Source organism: Neophocaena asiaeorientalis, unplaced genomic scaffold (assembly GCF_003031525.2).
Source record: "Neophocaena asiaeorientalis asiaeorientalis breed wild unplaced genomic scaffold, Neophocaena_asiaeorientalis_V1.1 scaffold64, whole genome shotgun sequence".
Lineage (NCBI taxonomy): Eukaryota > Metazoa > Chordata > Mammalia > Artiodactyla > Phocoenidae > Neophocaena > Neophocaena asiaeorientalis.
The window spans coordinates 2,219,005-2,244,967 of NW_020185334.1; the positions used below are offsets into that span (position 1 = coordinate 2,219,005).

The 25,963-nt window shown below is 35.8% G+C and overlaps 2 protein-coding genes across 4 annotated transcripts in view; one reads left to right on the forward strand and one right to left on the reverse strand.

Moving 5' to 3' along the window:
* NDUFAF5 (NADH:ubiquinone oxidoreductase complex assembly factor 5) overlaps positions 1–2,179 on the reverse strand; it is a 29,299-nt gene extending 27,120 nt beyond the window's left edge. For 2 of the 3 annotated variants that reach the window (XR_003001875.1, XR_003001876.1), the window contains exon 1: positions 1,928–2,175. Coding sequence is in view for 1 of the 3 variants with exons in the window: in XM_024735436.1 (XP_024591204.1) it covers positions 1,928–2,179 (252 nt within the window). In the remaining 2 variants the exon portion in view is untranslated. Of the gene's footprint in view, positions 1–1,927 lie in introns of all 3 variants that reach the window. The other variant, XM_024735436.1, reaches the window with a different exon arrangement.
* A 96-nt stretch (positions 2,180–2,275) lies between these two features.
* Positions 2,276–25,963, forward strand: part of ESF1 (ESF1 nucleolar pre-rRNA processing protein) — a 58,359-nt gene continuing 34,671 nt past the window's right edge. The window contains exons 1-9 of the mRNA XM_024735443.1: positions 2,276–2,342; positions 3,407–4,088; positions 9,339–9,742; positions 10,356–10,469; positions 12,467–12,567; positions 13,567–13,719; positions 16,187–16,301; positions 17,982–18,129; positions 23,477–23,638. Coding sequence (XP_024591211.1) covers positions 3,449–4,088; positions 9,339–9,742; positions 10,356–10,469; positions 12,467–12,567; positions 13,567–13,719; positions 16,187–16,301; positions 17,982–18,129; positions 23,477–23,638 — 1,837 coding nt within the window. The 5' untranslated portion in view covers positions 2,276–2,342; positions 3,407–3,448. The remainder of the gene's footprint in view (positions 2,343–3,406; positions 4,089–9,338; positions 9,743–10,355; positions 10,470–12,466; positions 12,568–13,566; positions 13,720–16,186; positions 16,302–17,981; positions 18,130–23,476; positions 23,639–25,963) is intronic.

Sequence of the window (25,963 nt, forward strand, 5' to 3'; positions counted from 1 at the left end):
TTTTATTACACATGATACAAGAATGCAAGGCCAAAAAGCAACAGGATACCCCAATTAAAAGAAAAAATCAACAGGGACATAACAAGCATTTTATTGTCTATAGATATTAGCATGAGGTATGTGAAAGTGAAAAATTAGCTAGCTGGGGATTATTACAGATCAATGTATAAGTGATCACTTAATAAAAACTCTATTATTTGATAAATACTAACAAATTTTGTGGAACTCTTAAATGAGTAAACAACTTTTCTGAGCAACATCTGCAAATTAGAAGTCAGCCAAATCTGAAGAAACCTCTTCAATCCCACCCTAATTTAAAAGAGGTCATAAGGTAGGCACCTCCTTTTTGCTGGGCTAGCTTCGTCTGGCAGGAATAAAGATGTGGGAGCCTAATATTCCACTCATTCCCTTATAAACATCCCAGAGTTTCTATTAGGCCTTGAAAGCTCAGAACATATGTGTATTTGCTTTGGGGGGGAAGGAGGGGTAAGGGAGGAGGGAGAGCAGAAGTCATTTCCCAGAGGACTCCACTTTGTACATCATTCTTAATATGAATACCTTTTGTTTATTATTTTTAAAAAAAACTCTCATATACTTTATCTCATTTATTCTAGTCCTAAACACTGGTGAGGCCTCAGTCAAGTTGTAATCCAGGTGCTTTTCTTGGAGAAGAGTGGCTGGAAACTCACATCTTCTAAGTACATGTCACCATGAACCCTGAGGACAGAGTCACTCATCTGATCAGGCCAGGACTTGCACAGAGCTCTACCCAAAGTAGGGGCAGTAAATGTTGGCTGCATTGGCTTGAAAGAACTCATTACACTTGATTTCAATTTTAGTCCATCCCTGAAGAAACACGAGGCCTGAGCTCTGTGCTGCCTGTCCAGAAAGCAGAAACCTGCTCAAGTCCCTAGTCCACCTAGGCAGAGAGGAAGAGGTCTCTCAAACCAGCAAAGACAAATCAGAGATCTTAATTTATCTTAATGAATCTTTCTAAAACACGAACCAGAGCCCATCACTCCATTGCTTAAAAGCATTCGACAGTCTCACATTCCTCTAGAGCCATGTTGGCCAATAGAAAAACAATCAGAGCCACATGAGCAACTTAAAATTTTCTAGTAGCCATTTTAAAAAGGGTAAAGAAATTAATTTTAACATTTTATTTAACCCAATGTATCAAAAATAGAACTTCAACATGTAATCAACGTAAAAAGATATTAAGGAAATATTTTACATCCTTTGTTCACATTGTCACTGAAATCCCGTGTATTTTACATTTACTGCCCATCTCAAAGGGACATTCAAGTGCTCAATAGCTACATGCGGCCAGAAATTACCATATCAAATGGACAGCCGAGATGGAGAAGAAAATCCCAAGTCCTTAACCGTTAAGGCCCTTGTAAGCTGGGCCCTCCCTGACCTCCCAATGGAGGTCCCTGGAAGCCTCAACAAGGTCCTTTCGGCCTCAGGGGCTCTGGGTTTGTCTTTCCCTTTGCCTACAAGGCTTTTCCCCCCAGATCCCAGCCTGGCTAATTCCTCATCACGTCGTCTGCCTGAGCGGCCTTCCCTGACCAGCGCAGTCACCTTACTACTTCACTTTGTTACCTGGCCTTACTTCTTTAGCTGAAATTACATGTTTTTGTTCACTGTCTCGCCTCCCACAAGAATGAAATCTCCTGAGAGCAGCGGTCTTACTTTGCCCTGGTCACACCTGTAATACAGGCACCATCTGCCGAGGTTATGAATGAATGAAGAGCAATTTACAAACACCGGCGCCCGGCCGCTGGGAGACTACAGTAGAGGCCCAGACAGGCAGGTCGGCTGCTCAAGCTCACACAGCGAGGTGGGGGCGGCCGGGGCCTGGCTGGAGCTCCCGGACCCGAAGCCAAGGCTCGGCGCCGCCCTCCCCGCCGTCCCGCTGACTCACCTCCTCCTTCAGGTAGTCAAACTTTATCCGCTCAGGCTGCCGGGCCGCCCAGTTCTTCTGTTTCCTCTTCAAATCCCGATCGAATATGTTTAGGGATCTGGGCGAGGCGCTGCCCAGGGAAGAGACGCCGGAGGCCACCTTCCTGAAGCCGACGTTCTTCGCGGGGACCCCTGCCGCCGGAGGTCGCCGCCACCGGGGCGGGAACCTGGTCAACCGCAGCATATCCAGCAGCGACGCCGTTTGCAGGTGCATTTACCGTGCGCATGCGCCGCAGCTTCAGCGAGGACTCTGGAGAGCTTCGCGGAGGGAAAGCGGAAGAAGTTTGGCCCAGTTCGCGTGCCATTACGGCTGCACGTCACGCTGAGGATTGTGGGAGTCGGGGGCCTACGTGTGGCTCGGAGAAGTCTTGGAATTGGTGAGTGGGGTTAGGTTCCAGAAAAAGGGCTTGTCGAGGGGGCAGAATCAGTCTCTGAAAGGGCCTCCATCGGATTCGTGAGGGCCGCGCTCTTCCTCCTTGCCTTTCCGACTTCTTTCTTCAGGCTTCCTTGCTCTTCCTCCCCGTCCTGTTGAGGGACCTCTTCCCTCTTCCGGCTCTCTGAGGTTTGGGAGTTGGGAAGGAGACCCTAGTTCCGGGGTCACCCTGGTGTTCCCAGCGTTAGAGGGTGGGTAGAAGGGGAGGGTGGGCTACAGAGATGAGGGCGGGCGTCGGAGATGAGGTTAGGTCGCCTTCCCCTCTCCGAATATCAGGAGTGTATCAAGTGCTTTCGTTCTAAACACTTACACACATTAGCTGTAATAGTTGAATGAAATGGTACCTACCCTACCTCATAAGGCTGTTCAGAGCGTTAAATGTTTAATTGTATAAGTGCATCATAGTCAAGCCTTGCTTTTGAAACAAAGCACTACTACCATGTATTTATTAACTAGAGTGAGACTTCACCAGATTCATGAAGGGTGGTAGTATATAAAGGGGGAACTTTGAGCTAAACCTGAATTGATTTTGGTCTGTTTAGTTAGGAGACTAGCCACATAGAAGTAAATGCTGTTCCGGGTAGAGTGAAGTAAGGATTAACGGAGAGAATGGGACCAAAACGTGAAGAAACAAATAAGACCAACTGAGACTTCGGAATTTTTAAATTACATTAGTTTTTTACTTGTAACACAAGTATACAAGTAGAAATATAGGATATCTAAGTGAGGGCAGTTGGCTAATAATCATTTGCCCCCCTCCATAAAGACCTGGAATTCTGCTTGGTTTTGCCTTAAATTTATTTCTCCATATGATCTGTACTCAAAAGAATGTATTCTGATAGTTTTTTATTTTCTGCATGTGACTCAAAATGAGTTTGGGAAAGGAAATTAGACATGTTACTTTTATTTTACTTACACTTACCTTAGAATACAGTATTGTGAATTAATATTCCCAAAGCATCTTATTTAATTATATTAGTAACCTTTCATTATTGTTTTATTTTTTAGTGTTTGGTTTCTTCAAGCATTTGTCCAGTCAGACATTTGAAAATGGCGTCCAAACAAGAAATAATGAGTGACCAGCGGTTTAGGCGGGTTGCAAAGGACCCGAGATTTTGGGAAATGCCAGAAAAGGATCGAAAAATCAAAATTGACAAGAGATTTCGAGCAATGTTTCATGACAAAAAGTTCAAATTGAATTATGCTGTGGATAAAAGAGGACGCCCCATCAACCATAGCACTACAGAGGACTTGAAGCGTTTTTACGACCTTTCAGATTCTGATTCGGATCTCTCTGATGAAGATAATAAAGCTTTGAACCAAAAGAAAATGAAGAAGAAAAAACCCCAGACTAAAAACGAAAAAGAATCAAAAAATCTTGTTGAGGAGAAAAAGAAAGAAACCAAGAAAATTAATCAAAAGGATTCTGGAAATAAGAATGATTTAGATAACTCGGAGAGAATTCAGAAAATGAAAACCTCGTGCAAATCTAAGAAGATAGAGTCAACAAGTCCCAAGAGCGATAGCAAAGAATTTATACAAAAAAGTACAAAAGGGAAAAAAACCATTGTTCAACATAATACGGACTTGTTTCCCAAAGGAAAATTAAGAACAGTAGACTCAGGCACCTCTGAAATTGCACAGTCTCCCAAAGTCAAGTATTCTGAGACAGGAAGAGAAATGCAATCAGGTTGGTTGGAAAGAACTAAAGATTCTTTGGTATTACATTACTTATTTTTACACTGGTCTTTTAAAAAAGGAAATATATCTAATGAGTATTTTCATAGTATCATAAAAGTGGTCAAATGCTTATTTGGAAGTATAAAGCTATGAAAGAAAAAATACCATATGATAATGAATTTTTTATTTGATGCTATAATGGCTAGAAGAGAGACAAAAATTTAGGTCTTGAGGCTAAGCAGTGATTTTGATTTGTGGTGGGCACTAGTGACAGCTAGGTTCTCCAACCAGATAAAATGTTATATGGTCTCATCACAGGATAAAAAGGTGTGTCTGAAGAAGGTAAGTAGAGTTGGGTGCTCATTCCTTCCTTCATTCATTCAACTACTTTTAGTAACTAATATGTGGCAGATAGAACATTGAGTAAGACATGGTTTCCCCATCTCAGGGCTACTGTTAGTGTATATGACGCCTGTGCAAATTAGAAAAAGATGTGCCCTTCTGGACACACAGCACTTCCAGAACTCACAGTTTGGTGAGGACAGCACCTTTGAGGGAGGCACAGGTTCTTTTCCCCTGAACAGAGGCAGTACTCCTGCAGGGTGTGTGGATTGGTGATTGGGGTTTGGCCTTGATTTCAGCCCTTCTTGACTCTTTGCAGATCACCTTTGCAAATAACAACCTGCTAAACTCTGCAGTGTCACTGGTCTAAAGCAGTACTGTCCAATAGAAATATATAATTTTGAATTTTCTAGTGGACACTTTAAAAAGTAAGAAGAAACAAGTGAAATTAATTTTATTAATATATTTTATTTAACCTAATATATCAAAAATTATTTCAATATATAATCAACATAAAAAATGTAATGGGCTATTTTATATTCTATTTTCATACTAATATCAAGTTGGATGAGCCATCTTTCAGGTGCTCAATTGCCACATGTGGCTGCTGGCTACCATATTGGACAGTGCAGATCTAAAGCAGAAGAAATTAATCAGAACCATAATACAAAATAGAGTAATTTAAAGTGCCATAGAAGAGCAGGGCTCTGAGAATTTGGAGCAGGAGGTCACTCAAGATATGGTAATCAGTAAAATTCATAGGTGAAGTGCTATTTTGGTTAGGGTTTGGAAGAATTAAATTTGGGATCCAGAGTATTCTACACGGAAAGAACTTTTTGAGCAGAGATACAGTTGAGCTTGCTCAGAAGAGATCAGTATTCCCATTTGATTAGAGAATAAGGTGTCTGAAGGGGTGAGCGAATAATAAAGCTAGAAATGGTTGTTTGAAGCTAAGTAAGAAACATCTGACTCTAGTTCATGTTTACAAGTTTTCTAAGCTTATTAAAAAGTTGCATCACCTCTGGCAGCAGGAAATTTTGAGTATTGGTATTGCTGATGGTTGATGTTGTAACTGAAAATTGGTGATGTTCAGATAAGCCAGACAAAGGCTGGCTGTGATTACAGGACCCAAGGAAGGTAGGCATCAAGAAGAGGCAGAGAGAGGTCTTGACAGGCCATAATCACACTGGGAAGGTAGGAAGTATCAGGCAGTGGACAGAATTCTAAATAGCAGGGACTAGGGGTCAGGGGTGAGATTTATAGTGGAACCACACAGCAAACTGAGGTATAGGGACAAGGGATGCAAGTCTGGTTACTGAAAGTGGAGGATAAGATCAGGCTGGGAACAGCAGCAAGGTTGGCTTGATGCTGAGTTTGTGAGCGAAGTTAGTCTAGTATCCTTCAAATTTCACTAGATTTAGGGCATTAGATTAATATAACATATCCATATAATCCTTGGGGTTGATTTTACAGAATCTTTTGGCATATCTTTTTTAATTTAATTTTCTCAGTAACCATGAGAAATTAGGATATATTCTTTAGGAAACAAGTGATCTATGTGAGGATACACAGGCTGGGCCAGTAACTTAGGTCTTTGACTCTTTCTACCCCACCATGTTGTTTGCTGTAATTTACATTGGTTCCACAGTCTAGAAAAAGCATTATCTGTAAGTAGAGATCAAGTGACTCCACCAGCACCATCTTTTTTTCTTTATTCATTCATGACTTATCATTCCAGCAAGTACTGTGTACAAGGGGCTTTTTAAGTGCTATGAGGTAAAGATGATGTAGGGAGTTGCAGTTTAATATTACGTATCATTTTAAAATGTTGATGACCAGCACTTGCACTCCTAGAATTTATTTTAAGTAAACGGTTGGGCATGTGTTTAAAGAATTGTGCATTATAGCATTGTTTTTAAAATTTTTTAAATGGTAACATAAATCATTAGGGGATTGATTAAATAAGTTATGACATATACAAATATGTTCATGACATACGAAGTTTTAAAAATAGGTTACATGGGAATTCCCTGGTGGTCCCATGGTTAAGACTTTACACTTCCACTGCTGAGGGCCTGGGTTCCATCCCTGGTCAGGGAACTAAGATCCTGAAAGCCACACGGTGCGACCAAAAAAAACCCAAAAACATAGGTTACAAAACAGAATAAATGGTATGACTAGCTACTTAAATTAGTGGGCATATCATAGAAAACAAATTTAGGGAGTTATGTACCAAAATAACCACTCAGTATCTCTGAATGAAAAATTACTAGTCATCTTTATTTTCTTTGCTAAACCATATTTTCTTAATTTTTTACAGTGAGCATTCATTACTTTTATAATGAGAGGGAAAATGATAAAGCATTTTTTTAAAGTAGCTGAATAACAGTAGTGTTTATAGTCACTACTGGAGCAGTACCATCTAGGAATAGAAGCAGTTACTTATTTTTCTATTCCGTCATTATTTAGAATAAGGCCTTTGTACAAGGTAGGGTCTGAGCAAATGTTTAGTGAATGAATAAATATTCTGAATGTAATTGATATTGTTAAAAATATTAAAATACTAGATCTCTTTAAGTCTCCCATGTATCAATTTATTATACAACCCCAAATGTGATATGTGTACCATTGTCATGTGAGAAGATGTCATATGTCAGGTGATACTCAAACATTTTTTATATTAATAGTTACGTAGTTCAACATCTTAGGTAAAAAAATGTAACCACTATATCACGTTTGTGGCTTCAGGGATATTGTTTAGAACAAGCTAATATTTTTAATTTAAAAAAGTTCAGCTTCATGAAAAATATCGGTGACAAGCAAAAATCATGAAAATTGTATAGTAATAACTGATGTTTGAGAAATATTGCAATACTCGATAGAGCTGTGTCCCCAAGGTGTTATTTTAAGCAGGTTGCTTAAAAGTGAATTCTAATGCTTATCTAATAGTAACTTTCTTTCACTATCATGGTGGTGTTTTTCTGATCCCATTTATAGAACTTATGATAATGCCTTTTTTTGGCTTTTCCACATTTACTAGTTAGTTATCTTTTATTACTCCCCCCTCTTGTGGTACTAAAATAAAGCTCAGTTCCTATTTTCCTCCTAACAAAACTCCTTTTCATTTGGCCTCAGGTCGGGCATCTTTTTGAAGCCTTCCTTATTATACATACCTCTCTGCTGGCAAATTTAGGTGTTTCTCTCTGTGGTGCTTTAGAACATAATTTCATAAATCAGTAAATGATTTCTTTTGTTTATGAGCTCATGAAGAGCATGGGATCATGTTATAAATCATCTCCCTTTCTGGTCCCCCCAGCTCAATTCTTTGTACATAGTACTCAATATTTGGTCAGTGAATGACTATTATAAGATTATAGGACCACTTATAGGCTCTATCCACTTAGAACATGTGAATCAGAAACATAAACTCCAACTTAAAGATGAATAAGATATATAAGATATATCTATACTCACACAGATATGCACAGAATAGATAGAAGCATATGATTGTTTTAGAAATAGGAAATCAGTCCTTTCTGTGTATGATGAGGGCCAAAAAAAACAGTTTAAGGTGAAACCAGTCTTTCACTCATATATTGCTAACCATAAGTCAGTTGCAAACTTTAAGATATAGCAGAAAAGTTACTATTTTGCTCTCTTCGTAAGTGATCTTATCCACATCACAACGTTTGTTATTATATACAAGAATCAGTCAAAAACTTTATTTCCAGCTCAGACTTCTCTGAGCTGTAGACTCATACAGCCGATGGCCTTCTCTATATCTCCTCTTAGATGGCTCAGAGGCACTTCCAGTTCAACATATCCAAAACCAAATTCATGATATACCTCCACCAAACAAACTTGTTCTCTTCTATCATTACCTCTTTTTCTGTCTGTCCATCTAACTAGCTAGCTCCTTCTGCAAGTCAAGAAGCTAGGACTCATCTTTGATACTGCCCAGATTCCCCATATCAAGCCCCTGTCACTGATTACTGTTGGTCTTACCTCCTGACTCTGAAAGTCAAGAGCGACTCACTACTCTACATCTCTACTGCCACCAACTTAGTGCTACCTTCATTTCTCACCAGGAATACTGTACTAACCTTTTAATTCTTTTTCACATCTGCTCTTAACTCCCTCAAGTTTTCTACACCGTTGCTGAGGTGATCTCAATATGCAAATCTGATGATGTCCCTCCTTCTGAAAATAGCAGTGGCTTCTCATATGTTTTTACGATAAAGTCCAAAGCTACATGGCACCTACCTAACTCTTCAATTTCATTTTCTACTTGACTTCTGTACAAGAAGACTTCTGGCTATCTGTAATCCAGACATGCTTGCCAGCTTTTTTCTATTAGTGGATCTTTACATATGCTTTTCTTGCTATTTGGAACATTTCCTTCATCTATTAGTCTAACCCTGACTACTTAATTCCTCTTCATCCTTCTAGTAGCAACTCGTTTATCACTTACTTAGGGACCCCTATTTTGTGCTCTCATAGCACCTTGTAACATTTCTTCTTGGCACTTATCCTAGTTGTAATTTCATTTTTTAATGTGCATTGATTTGATGGATTTTATTTGATCAATAACTGTCCATATCCTCTTCACCTGACTGGAAGCTTATTGAGGGCATTGATTGCTTCTCTTTTGCCAATGGTAGTATGTTGAGTACCTAGCACAGAGCAGACACTCCATAAATATTGAATGAGTATATGAATCTACTTGTGTGATCTGGGTATATATTAAGATTTCTATTAAGTAACTTGGTTAGGCATGAATTTTGCCAAATTTATATTTTCCTTTAGTCTGTTTCATAGAAATTATATTTTCACTGGATTTGAGGTCAAAATAACTTGGATTTAATTTAATTCAGTGTTTACGTTTTCTTAATTTCTCCTACCTTTGACCTTTTTGCAGTGGTTCCATTCATAATGGCAAGAGACAGTGATGGTCATGAAAACTCAGCAAGTGGTAAAATGTTTGACAAAGAAGCTCTGGAGGAAGATTCAGAAAGTGCTAGTGAAATAGGAGGTGATGAAGAATCTGAAGATGAATTTACAGGCATTTGTAGAGCTGTTGCTGCTGATCTTCATGATGATGATGATGATGATGGAGGGAATGAAAATGATGAGGAGGAAGATGAAGATGAGGATAGTGAGGATGATGATGAAAGTGACAGTGGCCCCGATCTTGCGAGGGGCAAAGGAAATATAGAAAGTAGTTCTGAAGATGAAGAAGATATGGCATATTTACTTCCAGAGGAATCTGGTTTTGAGCATGCTTGGAGAGAACTAGATAAAGATGCTCCTCGGGCTGATGAGGTGACCTTTTGAATAAATAAGATTATTTGTCAAGAGTACAGTAGAAGTAGCTGTTATAGATGGTAGGATTGATGTCATTAAATTAACAAGGAAAAGCTTTATTGGTAAATAATACTCTTGATGATGATTCTGATTAAAACTTCTTGATACAGAATATACCTATATAAAGTACATGTCTGTCCAAGCAGATAGGGATGAACTTCTATATAAATAATTAAAAGTCAAATGAAATTTTTAGAAAATTCTTGTTTTAACTAGGAGTTTATATTTCAATTCCTACTGCACCTATTAGAAATGCTGTAGATTAATATACTCAACTTTCCTACTTATGGGTGGCAGAATAGCTTAACAAACTTGGTGGTTAAAGAATCAGCTTGTCATCATGTTCTGATTCAAGAACTAAGAACCAAGTAAGAGAAAGTGCTTTTCTCTTGACAGTTTTACTTTTGTGTGACTCATCTGAAGTTTTCTTTTACATATTGAAACCACTTAAATACTGTATTAATGATTTCAGGATTTGGGGAAAAGAAGGCATTATATTTTTACTATCTTAATTTTGCTAGCATTGGGAATGATATAGATTATATCGTATTTAATTTTTCTCATTTCTTAGATTACGCATCGATTAGCAGTTTGCAACATGGACTGGGATAGATTGAAGGCAAAAGATTTGCTGGCTTTGTTCAATTCATTTAAACCTAAAGGAGGTGTTATATTTTCTGTAAAGGTGAGAATTGATTTTATTTTGAAGTAAATATTTCTAAGCATTCTAAGTTAAATCTCGTTTTTTAAAGTCATAGTTTTCCTTCTAAGGAAAATAATCTGGAAGTTGTCCAATACAGTTAAGGCACAAAACTGATGTAATAGGTATGAAAGTAAGAAAGGAAGAGGTGAAATTATTGCTCGGTTATATGATTGTGTTTAATTAAAAAAAACAAAGAAATCAACTGAAAAGCTGTTATAATAAAGCTCAGTAAAGGGACAAGGTATAAGATAAATATTTTAAAAAATTCTTCATTACTAGAATTAGCAAGAAGAAAAATTAGCAGCAGAAACATATAAAAGCCTTAGAAATTACCTTAAACAATATGACCTATATGAAGTAAGCTGTTACACTTGATAAATAATACTTGAAAAACTTATAAATTTTGAGATACCATATTTCTAGAGAGCCCGCGTAGGTATTAAGACTCTAGGCTTTGTAGTATGACAGACCTATATTCAAATCTTGATTCTGATACATGCTGTATGATCTTGTGCATTTTATTGATTAATTTCTCAAATGTCTTTTCTCCTCTAAGTGGATATAACAGTAGTATTTCTTAAGGTAGTGGTAAGGATTAAATGAAAAGAAGATCATGCTAAGTATTTAGTACAGTGCCTGAAACAGCTCTAAATTACTACTGTTCAGTTTAAATATTTAAGATGTCAGTTCTGCAGTTTTAGTATAGTTTCAATCAAAGTGTCAGTTCAAATGAAAGTTAAGAAAAAGGTTACCATTAATCATCTAAAAGAATAAACAAGTGAGAATGACTCATAAGTTTTTGAGAAATCATACCAGTATAAAAGGATTCACCCTACCAATTACAAAATCTCAACATTTTATAATGCTACAGAATTTAATAGCTTTGGGTAAAAGTACAGGGACAACTTGATGCAATAGGTAGATAGAAGAGTTTGTATGATAATTTAGAACAAAATAAACTTCTTGAGTACATGGTATTGGAACAAACGGACAAGTCCTTGTGTTGGAGAACTTAGTGCAGGTCCTTGTGATAGCCCCAAATGGTAGCCAGATGAAATGAAGAAAAAAATTTTAAAACTACTGGCAGAATAAAATAGAATGGTATTTTTGTTAAAGCTTGTGTTTTAGGAGATGGGTAGTAGAAATCTCTGGACTTACAAAGAGGAAAAAAAATACAAAGAATCAACAGATGTAAGCATATATACTAAAAACTTCTGCATTGAAACCTATTTTATGCAACTTAGATTAGTAAGAAAAACTTGGATCCCCTAGTGGATAAATTAGATATTTCAAACAACTCAAAAAAGTGTACATTAGTTAATAGATGAATATTAAGCCCAGTTGTATCAAAACAATGCAGATTAATACCATTATATTTCTTGAATCTCAAAAGTGGCCAAGTTAGAAAAATACCAAATCTAGGCGAGTGTGACTCCTTCTTATACCAAGACTATATATAACCTGTGTGATAAGATTGTCATCAGTTCTTTTTTATTTAAAGAATTTCTTTAAAAGAAAGCATTGGATAAACGATATGATTTTAGGGATAAGTTAGGTGTTACAAAATTATGTTTCTTCATTGTTTTATATATTTCTTTAATCATTTTAATATATCTCATTTAAATTATTTAATCCAATCATTTTTCACACGTGTGTGTGTGTGTGTCTGTGTGTTTATGTATCACTCCTTGAACTTAGAATCTTGTTTCACTTTTCTTAATTTTTCCCTTAGAGCCCAGAATGTATGGAGGAGATACTCTATTTTTGTTCCCAAGCCCACATCTGTTAATCCCTAGCCAAAATGACTATTTTTAAGATTATTCCTGAGGATGCTTTAGCTTCCTATAGTGGGTTTGGACGTGAAGCATTCTTGCTGTTTTCATTGAGTCCAGTTGTTTAGAGTTCCTGACCTTGACAGGTCTGTATATTATAAGAAAAGGGAAATATAAATTACATTAATCTTATTTTTTTGTGTTTAGATATATGCTTCAGAATTTGGAAAGGAGAGGATGAAGGAAGAGCAAGTTCAAGGACCAGTAGAGTTATTAAGCATTCCTGAAGATGCCCCTGAAAAGGACTGGTATTAAAACACTCTAGAAAATAAAACTAAACCTCATGAGTTTGTGTCACTAGTTCAGAATTCTGGTCACTTTAATAGTTGGGACTAAAGTTTACACTTGTGCCATTCATGGTTAAAACAGGTTTCAAAGCAGGTTAAAGTCTGTCAGAAGTGGCACACTATTCCAGTAACATTTTTTTGTGTGTATTTGTATTTCTATATTCATGAAAATTATTATCGCAGTTTTAAAAACATGTCATGATTAAACTGATTTAGAGGTCTCAGCCTCATTGCCCTGAATCAGTAAGTTTTGCTTTTTTTCTGAGATGTTGCTTTTTATGTAAATGGAATTGAAACTATTTGCCTTCAAATTATGTAATTTCTCTTATTTAAGGATTAAATAGAAAAATACAAGAATAGTAGAAAAAGTTCTTAATCATCGTAATGTAGTATAGAAAAAAGTTTAAGGTAGTTTTTAATCCACTAGGTGGAGCTATATGTGCACTTAATAAAAATTGGTGGCAAAAGAGAGCAGATGAAGACCCTCAAAGAATATGCTGTAGTTAAGTAAGTTGAATTTACACCACGTAGACTTGACAACACCTGAATAAAGTTTTACAAGATCAGTAATTTCTTTATAATAAAAGCTAATGCTTTCCTAGAATATTTTATAATACAGTGATCCTCTCGAGTGGTATTACTTGAGAAAGCTGTATGTGATAGCAAAACAAACAAAAAAATAGCTATTCTAAGAATTACAATCACAGGTAAGCACATGTAGTTCTTGCTTTCCTTTTCTAGATAGCAAATTCCAGTCAAAATCCCTGGTCTGTACCTGTCAAAATAATAAATTGGGCTTAAGTATTTAATGTTCATGAAGGCAAAATCATAAAGGAAGGTTGGATTGGAATAAAAACCAGTTTGTAATTTTTTTTCTTGGAACAATTACATTTATTTTTTAAAGGGAGAGAGTATTTGTGTTCCTGTTTAAGTAAGCCTAATGAGTTTTTCCCCTTTTAGGACCTGTAGAGAAAAACTGAGAGATTATCAATTCAAACGACTGAAGTACTATTATGCGGTAGTAGACTGTGATTCTCTTGAAACAGCCGCTAAAATTTATGAGGATTGTGATGGCCTGGAATTCGAAAGTAGTTGCTCGTTCATAGATCTCAGGTAATCTAGTGTGTGTTGTACCAATTTAATCTTGTAGCACAACATGATTATAAGAATTGAAATATTAGAACTGGTAGTGCTCTCTGTCCTTTCACATTCTAAGAGGATTTTTTGCTTTTGGTGAACTCTCTTGTAGAACATCACTCTTAAGAAAGAAAACTGGAATGAGAAAATGCTAAAGTATTAGGTATGAGTCACCTCGCATTTATGTCCTTTCAGATATGTCAAATATGTTTTTAGGATGATGGGTTTTATGTAGCTATTTCTTTGCAGCTCTCTTTTAGAACTAGGAACCAGGGTGAAGTAACTTTTTAAAAAGCATTGAGGTGGAGGCAAAGGAATTTACTTGTAATAAACTAGTATCTCTTGATCTGTGCCATCCAATACAGTAGTCAGTAGTCATATCTGGCTTATTTACATTTATTTAATTAAAAATTTAAAAAAGCTTAAACTCATTTGCTTAGTCACACTAGGCACATTTCAAGTACTTAATGACCACATGTTGGACAGAACAAATACAGAACTTTACCATCATCACAGAAAGTTCTGTTGGGCAATGCTGCTCAGTGAATGGTGTTGCTGGCTTTATCTTCAGACTTGGGCATTATTTCCACCACGTACTCAGGCTACACTGACCCAAGCTGAAAAACCTTAGGTGTTTGGGAATGTCTGTTCTAAGGAAACCGGGAAGCCGAACTACTGTACCATTTTATCATTAGCCTAGTTCTTTGAACCCAGTGAACCATTTGTTCACTTGTTTGTATCCAGGTTTGTTAGCGGCTTTGTTCTCAAAATGAAATATTTTATGGAAAAAAAATGCATCAATTGATAATCACTGTGGCTTTCACACTTCAAAAGCATTCCAACTTGTAGAAGAATACAAGTAAAATTTTTTTTTTGCGGTATGCGGGCCTATCACTGTTGTGGCCTCTCCCGTTGTGGAGCACGGGCTCCAGACATACAGGCTCAGTGGCCGTGGCTCACGGGCCCAGCCGCTCTGCGGCATGTGGGATCCTCCCGGACCGGGGCACAAACCCGTGTCCCCTGCATCGGCAGGCGGACTCTCAACCACTGCGCCACCAGGGAAGCCCACAAGTAAAATTTTTTGTATTGATAGTTTAGGGTAAGAGTTTAGCCTGCTTAAGTATATAGCATGAAGGGCATATCTCATCAAACAAGACATTTCCTTCTCTTTTCTGTTAACAGTTTCAAAAGGAGGTACTTGTTTTGGATATATAAATAGTAGTTACCAAACATTTGTTAGAATGTCAAACTCTGCGTATCATGAGTTCATGTCCTCATGTTCTTTTCAGGATCATTTTATTCTTTCTGTTTCCTTTTTGGGACATTTTTATGCAGTATTAGAATAAGCTCTGGCAGTACCTAGAAAATAAGATCAGTGACCATGGAAAAACTTATATTCCCTGTTTTATTTTGTCATATATAATTTTATAAAAGAAAATTGAATTTTCTGCTGCCATCCTGTTATCTAGGGCAGGGGTTCCCAATCCCTGGGCCGCAGGCTGGTACTGGTCCACAGTCTGTTAGGAGCCAGGCTGCACAGTAGGAGGTGAGCGGCAGGCGAGCAAGCGAAGCTTCATCTGCTACTCCCCATTGCTCCCTATCGCTTGCGTTACTGCCCTAAGCCTAACACCCCACCCTCACCCCCCGTCCGTGGAAAAATTGTCTTCCACGAAACCGGTCCCTGGTGCCAAAAAGGTTGGGGACCACTGATGTAGACCTAATGAACCTTAATTATTCATTCCTCCCCTCAAAAATCATTTTTGATGCAATATACAGCCGGTGCTTTTTCATGTGTGGAAATAAAATCTCCTATATAAATGACAAAACCTAAATATAATAACCATGAATCATTTCTCTTTGCTTTTTTCCTCCCACTCCTTAGCCTGATGCCTAAGAATTGTCAAACAATTACAGTGACTGATTTACATTTAACAGCTATTTATTTGTGAAAAAAATTATAAAATTGTTAAGATTTTTTTAGTCTTGAAGAATCAACCTTAAGCTTTTCCTTATTTTCAGTGACACCTCATATGTATGATACTTTATATTCAGAGCACTTACCCATTAATAATTCTATTTGATCTTCAGAATATCATATAGGAAGCCAATGACTGAGCTATCAGGAATCTAGGTCTTTTTGAAACATGAGGGACCCATGTGTGTTTACACCTGACTCATATTAACTGACTCCTAATGCAGGGTTTCTGCCTACACAGACTTCACTCAAATTTGGGGGAATTACAGATTTATAGCTTAGGAATTTCAGAAATTTTGTGCCAAGGTTATTTCTAACATTGTTTGCTTCATCTACATGTGTGTTCTGTAGAATCTCTTGTATGGTGTGTATGTATACACTATACCTAATTAGAAGAGAATCTAAACTCTGGTTGTTTATCACTGCAGCATATGTTTAAATAAATTTATTTTTTTCTTTGTTTCTTAGGTTTATACCAGATGATATTACTTTTGATGATGAGCCCAAGGATGTAGCCTCAGAAGTGGATTTAACAGCATATAAGCCAAGATATTTCACATCTGCTGCAATGGGAACATCAACGGTATTTCTCAACTTTAGAAAATACATAGCTGGACTCAATTTTTTTAAGAAAAGAGTTATTTACTTACAGCATCTTTAGAAATGGAAAGGATTCAAAATTTTAAAGCATAAGTACAAATAGAAATCAAACACAGGTGTATTTGCATTTTTATCTCCCACATGTGTTGGAACCTATTTTCAAATTTTTGTTATGCCTTTAAGCCTGAGTCAATTACCTGCAAATGTTTCTTTTTTCTCTTCTGTCTTTCCCATAGAGTGTTACTTCACTAGATTCTTTAATAAGTAATATGTTAGTTATTAATATCCTAGGGAGTAGGGGTAAGGAGGTAACAGATTACTTCAAATCACAGTTAAAACCAGTGGAAATTTAAAATAGAAACACATTTTTTCTGCAGATATGATCCAAAATTCTAAAAACAATTGAAGTAGAATAATTCAGGACTACTAGATGTCACATTAATGCTTAATAATGAACAGCCAAAAGATTTTTATTGAATTAGTATGTTACTTAGCTGCCTAGTTTCTCTGCTCTTCTACTCCATATACCTTCTATCCACAGCTGGACTCTGCAGCAGCCATACAGGCTTTTCATTGCCTTTTTTGTGACAAGCCACTGTGCTCTTCTGAGGATAGGCTGGTGGCAGAAAGAGAGCTGCTGTATCTGTCACCTGCAGCCTGTGGGTACTGTGTGGCCTTAATTAGTTACTGAGTACAGGGAAACCCCACCAGTATGCAATAAGTGAAGTCTAAAAGATTCAGTCACATAAAATGTAGGATCATGTTATTTTCAAGACTGAAAAATGGGCAAGCCTATCCAGCCAGCCAGTCTGGAGTTCCTATGGTCTGGCTGTATCATCCACATCTGTTCCAGTTCCATCAGTGGTTTTGTGGTTATCAGCTCAGTCTTAATTATCAGAATAAGAATAATTCTGAATGGTGACTAGCTGGAATTTCTCTGACAATGGCAACTGTTTTAAGGATTGGATCTCTTGGTGCCCATTTTGTTGTCCTGAACTGGAAAGATTAGCCTGAGGGGGAAAAACAGCAAGGATGTGGGACCTGCCCTATGATGAAGATTAAACCTTTAACTGGACTCTGAGAATGGGGACTACATAGAAGACAGGAGCCAGTCACAAGATCGATGATGTTATAGATGAATTCCTGTGTTGTGGGGGTTTACTGTACTTCCAACAAATAGATGCCTTTTTCATCAGTGGCTCTTAATCTCTTTTGGAAAATGGACCACACTGAGGTTGTGTTGAAAGCTTTATCAGCAAATTTCAGACAGTTTGTAGACCTCCTGAAATGCCTAGAACTCCAGGTGAAAAACATGTCTTGACTCATTCATAATAATGTTACTTTTTGCACTAGTGCATTTTCTTGTTTCTTTTCACCACAATCAGTCCATACACTGATGAATTTTTACTCCAAATAATAGAGTACCTTGCATATAGTAAAGAGTTAGGAGGATGAAGGCACAGGTTAATTGAAATGGTTCCCTTTCCACAGGTAGAAAACTTTTCATTAAGCATGTTATTTATTATTTGTTTTAGCATGTCTTAACTTTTTTAGTTTACTGTTAAACATACAAATTAACGATAAATATTCTTTAACAAGTTTGGGTTGCTGACATTTCCATTTTTATTTTATTTGTTGTTTTTTTCTTATTCATTGGTGAAAGGTGGAGATCACTTGGGATGAGACAGATCATGAAAGAATTACAACACTCAACAGGAAGTTTAAAAAGGAAGAGCTTTTGGACATGGATTTTCAAGCCTACTTAGCTTCCTCTAGTGAAGACGAAGAAGAGATAGAAGAGGAGCTACAAGGTACTGTTCATCTTTTGGTGTTCTACATTTGTAAGCATTTGAATACCTAATCTAGACTTACTAATGGAAATAAGTTTGACAGTAGCTTAAAAGGGAATATCAAACTAATCTTCAAACTGTCTGTGAAGCAAGCTCACATACACAGTATTATATACACCTTTAGATAGTAATTGAAATTTTTTATTTAAAGGTATTTTCTTAGCCTGAATTTCTTTAACCAAAAACTCTTTGAAACCCTGACCTCACAAAAAAAGTCTGGCCTTTTAGACTAGTCATGATTGTTGTAGTAATGCAATCACTTAAACTAGTAAAATGCTTTATTACCCCCTCCTTTTTAAACTAAGAACTTCTTTTGGATTATTTTTTACATTTCATTTTTCTGCTCAATTAGTTTACAAAGTAGACTCTTTCTGTCCATTTGGTGATTATCCTAGAAATCATGACTTGTGTCCTTATTAAAGTTTAATGCTAATTAATATTTTTACCCTCCTAGAGAATACAAGGAATCTTAAAACAACTTTCATGCTATTCTGTATATTGTAATTCTTAAGTCCCATAGGACATTAATATTACTCTTTTGTTTAAATTTACCCACATTTTCCATACTACTTTTGCTCCTTATTCTTTTCTAAATCTCATACTTCTGTCTGGGATCATTTTCCTTCTGCCCTAAGTATATCTTTGATAATTTCCAGTAGTATCTACTGGTGTCAAGTTCTTGAATTTTAGTTTACTCTAAAAATTTCCTTTTTTGCCTTATTTGTGAAGATATCTTCACTGGTAAAAAAAATTCTAGGTGGACAGTCCTCCTGTCTCCACATTGAGGATAATATCCTGCTGGCTTCTGGCTTCATTGTTGTTTTTGAGAAGTCAGCCGTCAGTCTACTTTTTTCAGTCTTTTGAAGGTTGCCTGGATTTTATTCATTGACTGCTTTTAAAGTTTTCTCTTCCTTTTTGTTTTTCTGCAGTTTTAATATGAACTAAGAATAGATTTTTTAAATTTATTGTGCTTGGGGTTGGTTGGGTTTCTTGTATTTGTGGCATGGTATCTTTCAATCAGTTTTGGAATATTCTCAGCCATTATCTGTTCAGGTATTTCTTCTCCCCTCTCCTCTGGGACTCCAATTAAATATGTTAGATCGTTTCACTGTAACTTCCATGTTGTTTCTCTCCTGTATTTTTTTTTTTTTTTTTTTTTTTTTTTTTTTTGCGGTACGTGTGCCGCTCGCTGCTGCAGCCTCTCCCGTTGCGGAGCACAGGCTCTGGACGCGCAGTCCCAGTGGCCATGGCCGATGGGCCCAGCCGCTCCGCGGCATGTGGGATCCTCCCGGACCGGGGCATGAACCCGTGTCCCCTGCATCGGCAGGCGGACTCGCAACCACCGCGCCACCAGGGAAGCCCTGTATTTTTTATCTATTGTATTTCTGTGTTGCTTTCTGAATATTTTTTCTTACCTATCTTCCAGTCCACTAATTCTCTTTTCAGCAGTGTTGAATCTGCTGATGGACTGTTCATTGAGTTAATTTTGATTATTATATTTTTTTTTACTTGTAAAAGTCCAGTTTGACTATTTTTCAGGTCAGCAATATCAACTTTTTAATGTTTTTTACTCATTGCAGTTATTTTCAGTGCCTTCTTTTATTTCTGTAAACAGAGGAAACATGTTTTTGTAGTGTATGTCTGATAATTTCAGTATTTATTTCAAATCTTTTGGAGTTGATTTCTGTTACTTTACAAGATACTTCTCCTGTTCACTTGTATGCCTGGTTAACTTTTTGTGCCAGTTTGATATTTGAGGTGAGAGTGTCTCATCAGAGAGGACTTTCATTTACTCTGGTCATTCTGGAGCCACATCACTCCAAATTTTAAGACTTGAGGTTCCCTGGACCTAGTGGGCAATGCAAGTCTGTGTGAGAGCTAGTTTACTTCTGGTTGACCCTTGCCCTCGAGTATATCCTTTTGGGTCCCTACTGTGGGACCCAAATGTGGGAGTACTAGCTGGTTCTTTAACTTTTGTCTTCTTAGCCTGCCAGGCTGCCAGAACTGTAGGTTAGTCTCGCAGCTGTTTCTTTGGTAGATCAGTACATGCACTCAGGGCAAATAGGTCTTGAACACTGGGGTCATCTCTCTGATCACCATCTTCTCCTTGATTTTGACTTGGTAATTCTTCACTAATTTGTCAGTTCTTTGAAGTTTTCTTTTTTAAATCCCTCTGAATCTTTTAAAAAGATTTTTTTAAACACTTCATCCAGCTTGATGTCCTCAGTAAAATGGTTGGTGTGAAGTGTACCTAGCTTCCCATTAATGGAAGCAGAAGTTCTCAGATTGTCTATATCTTTATCTAAAAATTTTTTTGACGATTAAAATGATCGATGGTGTATTTTAAAATTATATATGTTGTTTGCTTAAAATAGCTCATTTTTTAAAAATAGGGCCAAAAAACCCCTTTTCCCTTATATTGGATCTGGCTCTGTTTGGAAATTTGGTTGCTTGATTGTAATTTCTTATTAGTTTTTGGTTGATACTCTCTCCCAGATATCTTCACACTTTCATTTTTGTTTATTAGATGAATTCTCAACCATGCACAATTACGAGTAAGATAGAATTATGTGCTGACAGCAAATGAAGAACCATAAAAGTTAAACATAAAGTATTTTAAATTAGCAGGAGTGAATATTCTTACTTTTATTTATAGCCTGACATTTTTCATACCTGTCCTTTTGGTTTTTCTTTTGCATATATATTATTTTTATAATTTACAATTTTATAAATGTGAAATTACGTAAATCCTAAAATGCTTCCTTAGTATTATCATAGGACCATTAAACCTTAACTTTCTTAAGATCCTATGATTTTAGGCTACTGAAGATACTGCTTCACTGATCTAAGTTTTTCATAAAGTATTACTCTTGAACTCTGTTTACGCATTGAATGGAGAATCATGTTTAATCATTCCAGTTTCTTTGTTCAGAAATCTCATATTAATAAAACCACATAATTTCTTAGGTATCTACTAGTCTTTGAAAAAGTATATGATTTGCAGTGGTAGTTATATGGACACAAAAGCCTTCACATTTAAGGCCTTGATGGCTGTTGCTTGTTAATTTCTTTGGCATTCTAAACAGTTGAGTGACCATGTTATTTTTAGTGTATACAGAACAGCTGAGTCTTTCTCAAATAGCCTTTACATTTTTTACCCCCATAGATACACTAATTTATCTACATTTTCTTTTATTTATATACCTATATGGTCATTTAACACTTTTCTGAAGATTCTGGATAGTTTTTCTTTAGTAGCAGCTCTAAGATAAAGGAAAAAAGGTCATTCCGTGTATTCTTAAGAGGATTGAATACAAGTTTTTCAAATAGGTTTTCTTTGTTTGCTTTGGGAGAACTTAACTAGATTTTGAAATGACATTATTGAATACATTAGGGCAGTAAATATTATGGGAAGATAACCATTAATTTGTCAATATATTCTTGTTAAGGACTTGGGCTTTGCTGATTCAAATCCTGACTTCACCACATAGTGAAGTTCCTTAGGTTAGGTTTTCTTAGCCCTCAAGCCTTCTCTTTCCAAAGGTATGAAATGAGGATCATAATAGTACCTGCTCATGGTTGGAAAAATTGAGGTAATGTATGTAAAGTCTTAGCATACTACCTCATGTCATATGTCTTTACTTTTAAAACTTTAAGGATTAATGGCTTTTTGTTTGAAATATACTAATTAACTTTTTTAAAGCATGCATTTTAATTTTTCTTCAGTATTTTAATTGATTGCAAAGTCACTTTAATCTATAGTTTAGTACCTCTGATAGATACATTTAGTATATTTGAATGCCTTAGAGTTACTATATGTTCCTGTTGTAGTTTATAAGAGATTATACCAGGGTTTCTTACATTTACAGTTAATTTTTTTCGCCTTTTATATTATTAAGGCTTTCACAAAGTTTTGTCCTTGAATTGGGAAAAAACAGACTTCCATGAGTTAACCCACATTTTAGAGTTTCAGAAAGTAAAATTTTAGTACTGGAAAAAAATCAATTTAAAGTAGGCCATCAGAGACTTACCACTAAAATTTCAACCTGGAAGGAACTTGCTTCTAATTATATTTTCAGAAGTAAGCTTTTAATAGAAAGAAATACATTGCCATTTTGTTAATGTGTTCCTGATGTTTTATCCATTGAATTACGGGATACATGACAGAATTCCATCCAACATTATTATTGTGGCACAAAGCACAAACAGGAAAAAAATGAATTTCAGCTGTTTGAGTGAAAATGTAAAAGTGTGATAGGATGGAAAGAATGTCGTGGACTATTTTTTATTCATTTAGAGAAAAAAACTATAAAAACATTTACTTAACCAATTTTTTTCACATCACCTTTTTGAAAATGTAAGGACAGTCTGTTAACATTGATGTTTCACAGCTGAATGCTTAATAATGTCAGACATATTTAGTGACCAGTTAGCCGTAGCTCATAGAAAGGAGGGTCTTCTGTATGCTACTTCTGAATTTTCCTATACTGGGGACATTTAGTCAATTCAGTAAGTATGTTTTGCATTAAAACCCAGGTTCTTAATTTATGTTTTTGACTTGGAGAATTATAGTGGAAATATAGAGCAAACAAACTTTTCACGTATTAGTTTTCTTTCGTATTTTTTGTCCATGAATTTTATACTGTTCTGTTGTATTATAATTATTTTTATGAAATTAGGAAATGTAAACGTGAATATTTTCCACATGAGGAAATTAATTGCACAAACTTCTAATTTATTCATTTTTATTCTTAATGTATTAATGAGATCCTGAGAGTAAGCATGCTTGCTCACTATCAAATGGAAAGGACACATTATTCTTTGTTTTGGATTACAGGCAACTTCCTTTATCTGTATCATCAGCATGAATGGCTAAATCCATTTATCAGATGCATCTCAACACTATTCAGGCTCCTTTTATTGACCATACATTTTAAAGCCACACTGTTGGATGGTGGGAGACATAAAGAGGAAAAAAGTGCCATCCCTGCTATCTTGCTTGTAGGGTGGAAAAGTCTAAGGATGTTACATGACTACAGGATTATTTTGAAATATGAATTTTAATAAAAAGAGATTCCCAAGTGTAATATTGTGACCATGCTAACTTATATTGCAACTGATTTTTATCATAAATAAGACCTAAGTCATTTAACTCATTTTGTATTAAGAAATTTAAGTCTGATTTTGATATTCTATTGTTATAGTGTATCTGACATTGTTTAGAAGGGTGCTGCAGTGACTGAGATTAAACACTGAAGTTAGAAGTAAATTATTTCTGTGTATTAAATGAAATTGATCTTTTTGTTAGGTGATGATGGAGCCAGTGTAGAAGAAGGTGGGAAAACAAAAAGAAGCCAGAAGGATGATGAAGAACAAATTGCTAAATATAGGCAGCTCTTGCAAGTTATTCAAGAAAAAGAAAAGAAAGGCAAAGAAAATGATATGGAAATGGAAATTAAGTGGGTTCCAGGTAAGAATTAGATACTAACTAAATGTTCACTTGTTTTCCTTCGTTTGGGGATGTTGGATATAAAAGAAAAGAAGATCAACTCTTTGGAAACATAAACTTTAAAAAATCATATTTTCAAGGAGTATTTTGGTGAGGAAGATAACATGATATCTGCATGCATGATTTAATTCACTTTGGCACCAGCATTTTCTACTCCTGTGGCTTATTCTTTGTCTCTTTAATTTACTAACTACAAATTGTCCATTTATAAAAGTAGACCTTTCCTAGGTTTGATTCCAGTGTTCTCAGGTTATAGAAATTTGAATCCAGGCACCATGTATTCTAAAGTCATTGAACTTTTTTTCAAAATATGTTATTAATAAGTGGACTTTTCTCCAGTAACTGCTACTAGACTTTAATTAGTGAGGTTTCACTAACACAAAATATGTAATACATAGTTTTCCGTCTCAATTGTGCAATGTTTGAGTAGTTTTGAACAAAGAAGTACAGCATCGTAAGTGGTTTTTATAACTGCCTTGAAGAGTTCAATAACCCAATACTAGTACAATAACATTAAAACCATGTCAAAGCTAAACAAAGAGAAAGCTAGGATAAAGGAGGGTTGTTGTCTAGCATATGCATTTTTTCTTAACCATCCTGGGCAAATCAGCATGTATCTTTGCAAATAATGTGGGGTTTTTTTTGCAAATTACTGCTTTTTACATATATGTATATCTTTTAAAGGTAGGTATAATTTTTGACAAGGATTCAATTCTTTTAGCCTCAATTCGTCTCTAGATGAAAAAATACTACTTATAGCACCATTGCATTAACTGTTCTATATTCAGTTACTTCTGTTTCTTACACTAGTATGTTTTTGCACTGAGAGTGAAATATCTGTTAGGTTGTTTTTATTTGAGGGGGCGGAAACTAGGATATTTTGATATTTGAGGATTGATTGACTCTTGCAGTAAATTTATTAGGATATACACATATCTTCTGCCTATTTCTATAGGAACATAGTGCTATGTTATAACCCATTTGTTTTAAATGTTTGGCTTTTGCAGGAAGTGGTGGTAAGAAAAAATGAAGTTTAGTAGTGTTATCCTATGAACAGTGGTTGAGAGAACTCAATTAATTTAGCCTGGAGAGGAAAAGTCTAAAAAGTGACTTAATAGTTATTTTCAAGTACTTGGAGGCTGAGTATGTAAACAGAGACTTAATCTCACATACTACCTCAGAAGTCAGTGCTTTTACCAGTGGATAAAAGTTGAAGGAAAGTAGATTTCAGTGTAAGGTAAAGAGGAATTCTCTATATCATTAGGATTGTTCATCAGAAGAGCACAGAGGCTGCTTTAAGGAGTTGAGTGTCCTTTGTCAGTAAGTCTCACAATAAGGCAATACAACCATACCACTCAGAGATGTGTGAAGAAATTTTTTTATATGAGGTCCTTGGATTTATGATTCCAAGAAATGTTGAATTTTGTCTTTTAGTCAAGTATGTTGTAATTGCCGCTTAATTCTAATCTTAGAATGAGCTTATTGAATGAAGATATTTTAAATGAACATATTTTAAATTGAGGTATTCAGGTGACTATTTGAGAAAGAAGATTTAAAATAAAGTTGATTGCAGAGTTTTATATTAAATATTTTAGAGCTATATTGAGTGGGCCAGATCTAACCTTTGTCTTTATTAGTACAGTTATGTAGTGCAAATACCAAAAAGTGATACATAGGAAGATTTAAGCAGTACAGTTTTCCTAGGATAAACCTCACTTAGTCATGGTTCATTGTACTTTTTTTATATTCCTGGACTCAGTTTAGTAATGTTTCATAAAAGATTTTTGAACCTGTGTTAATGAGGAATATTTGTCTATAGTTTTCGTTTCTTGAAATGTCCTTAATTAGCTTTTGGTATCAGGGTAATGCTGATCTCATGTGATGAATTAGCAACTGTTCCCTTTTATATTTAGCAGTACATTTTTATCTTGACTTTGCTATTTGTGGATGTGATATTAATGTCATATAAAATATTTTGAAAATGTAAAATGAAAAATTAGCATCTGTAATTCCATTACCCTTATTCAGACACTGAGTGATTAGGTAGATTGTGGTTTAATTTATCATTTTTCTATTGTTGAATATTTAGTCATGTTTCTGATCTTTCATTACAATAGGCCCATGGCATTGAAAAGAAATTTGATCTAAGGCCGTTACCATTCCCAAACCCACAAATATCAGTACTTCCTTAGATCTCTTCACTTTTATCACCAGCCAAGTAATAGGCTTGCTATTTTAGGGCCTTTTACTTATAAAAACAATTTTTTAACAAAGATGCTTATTCCC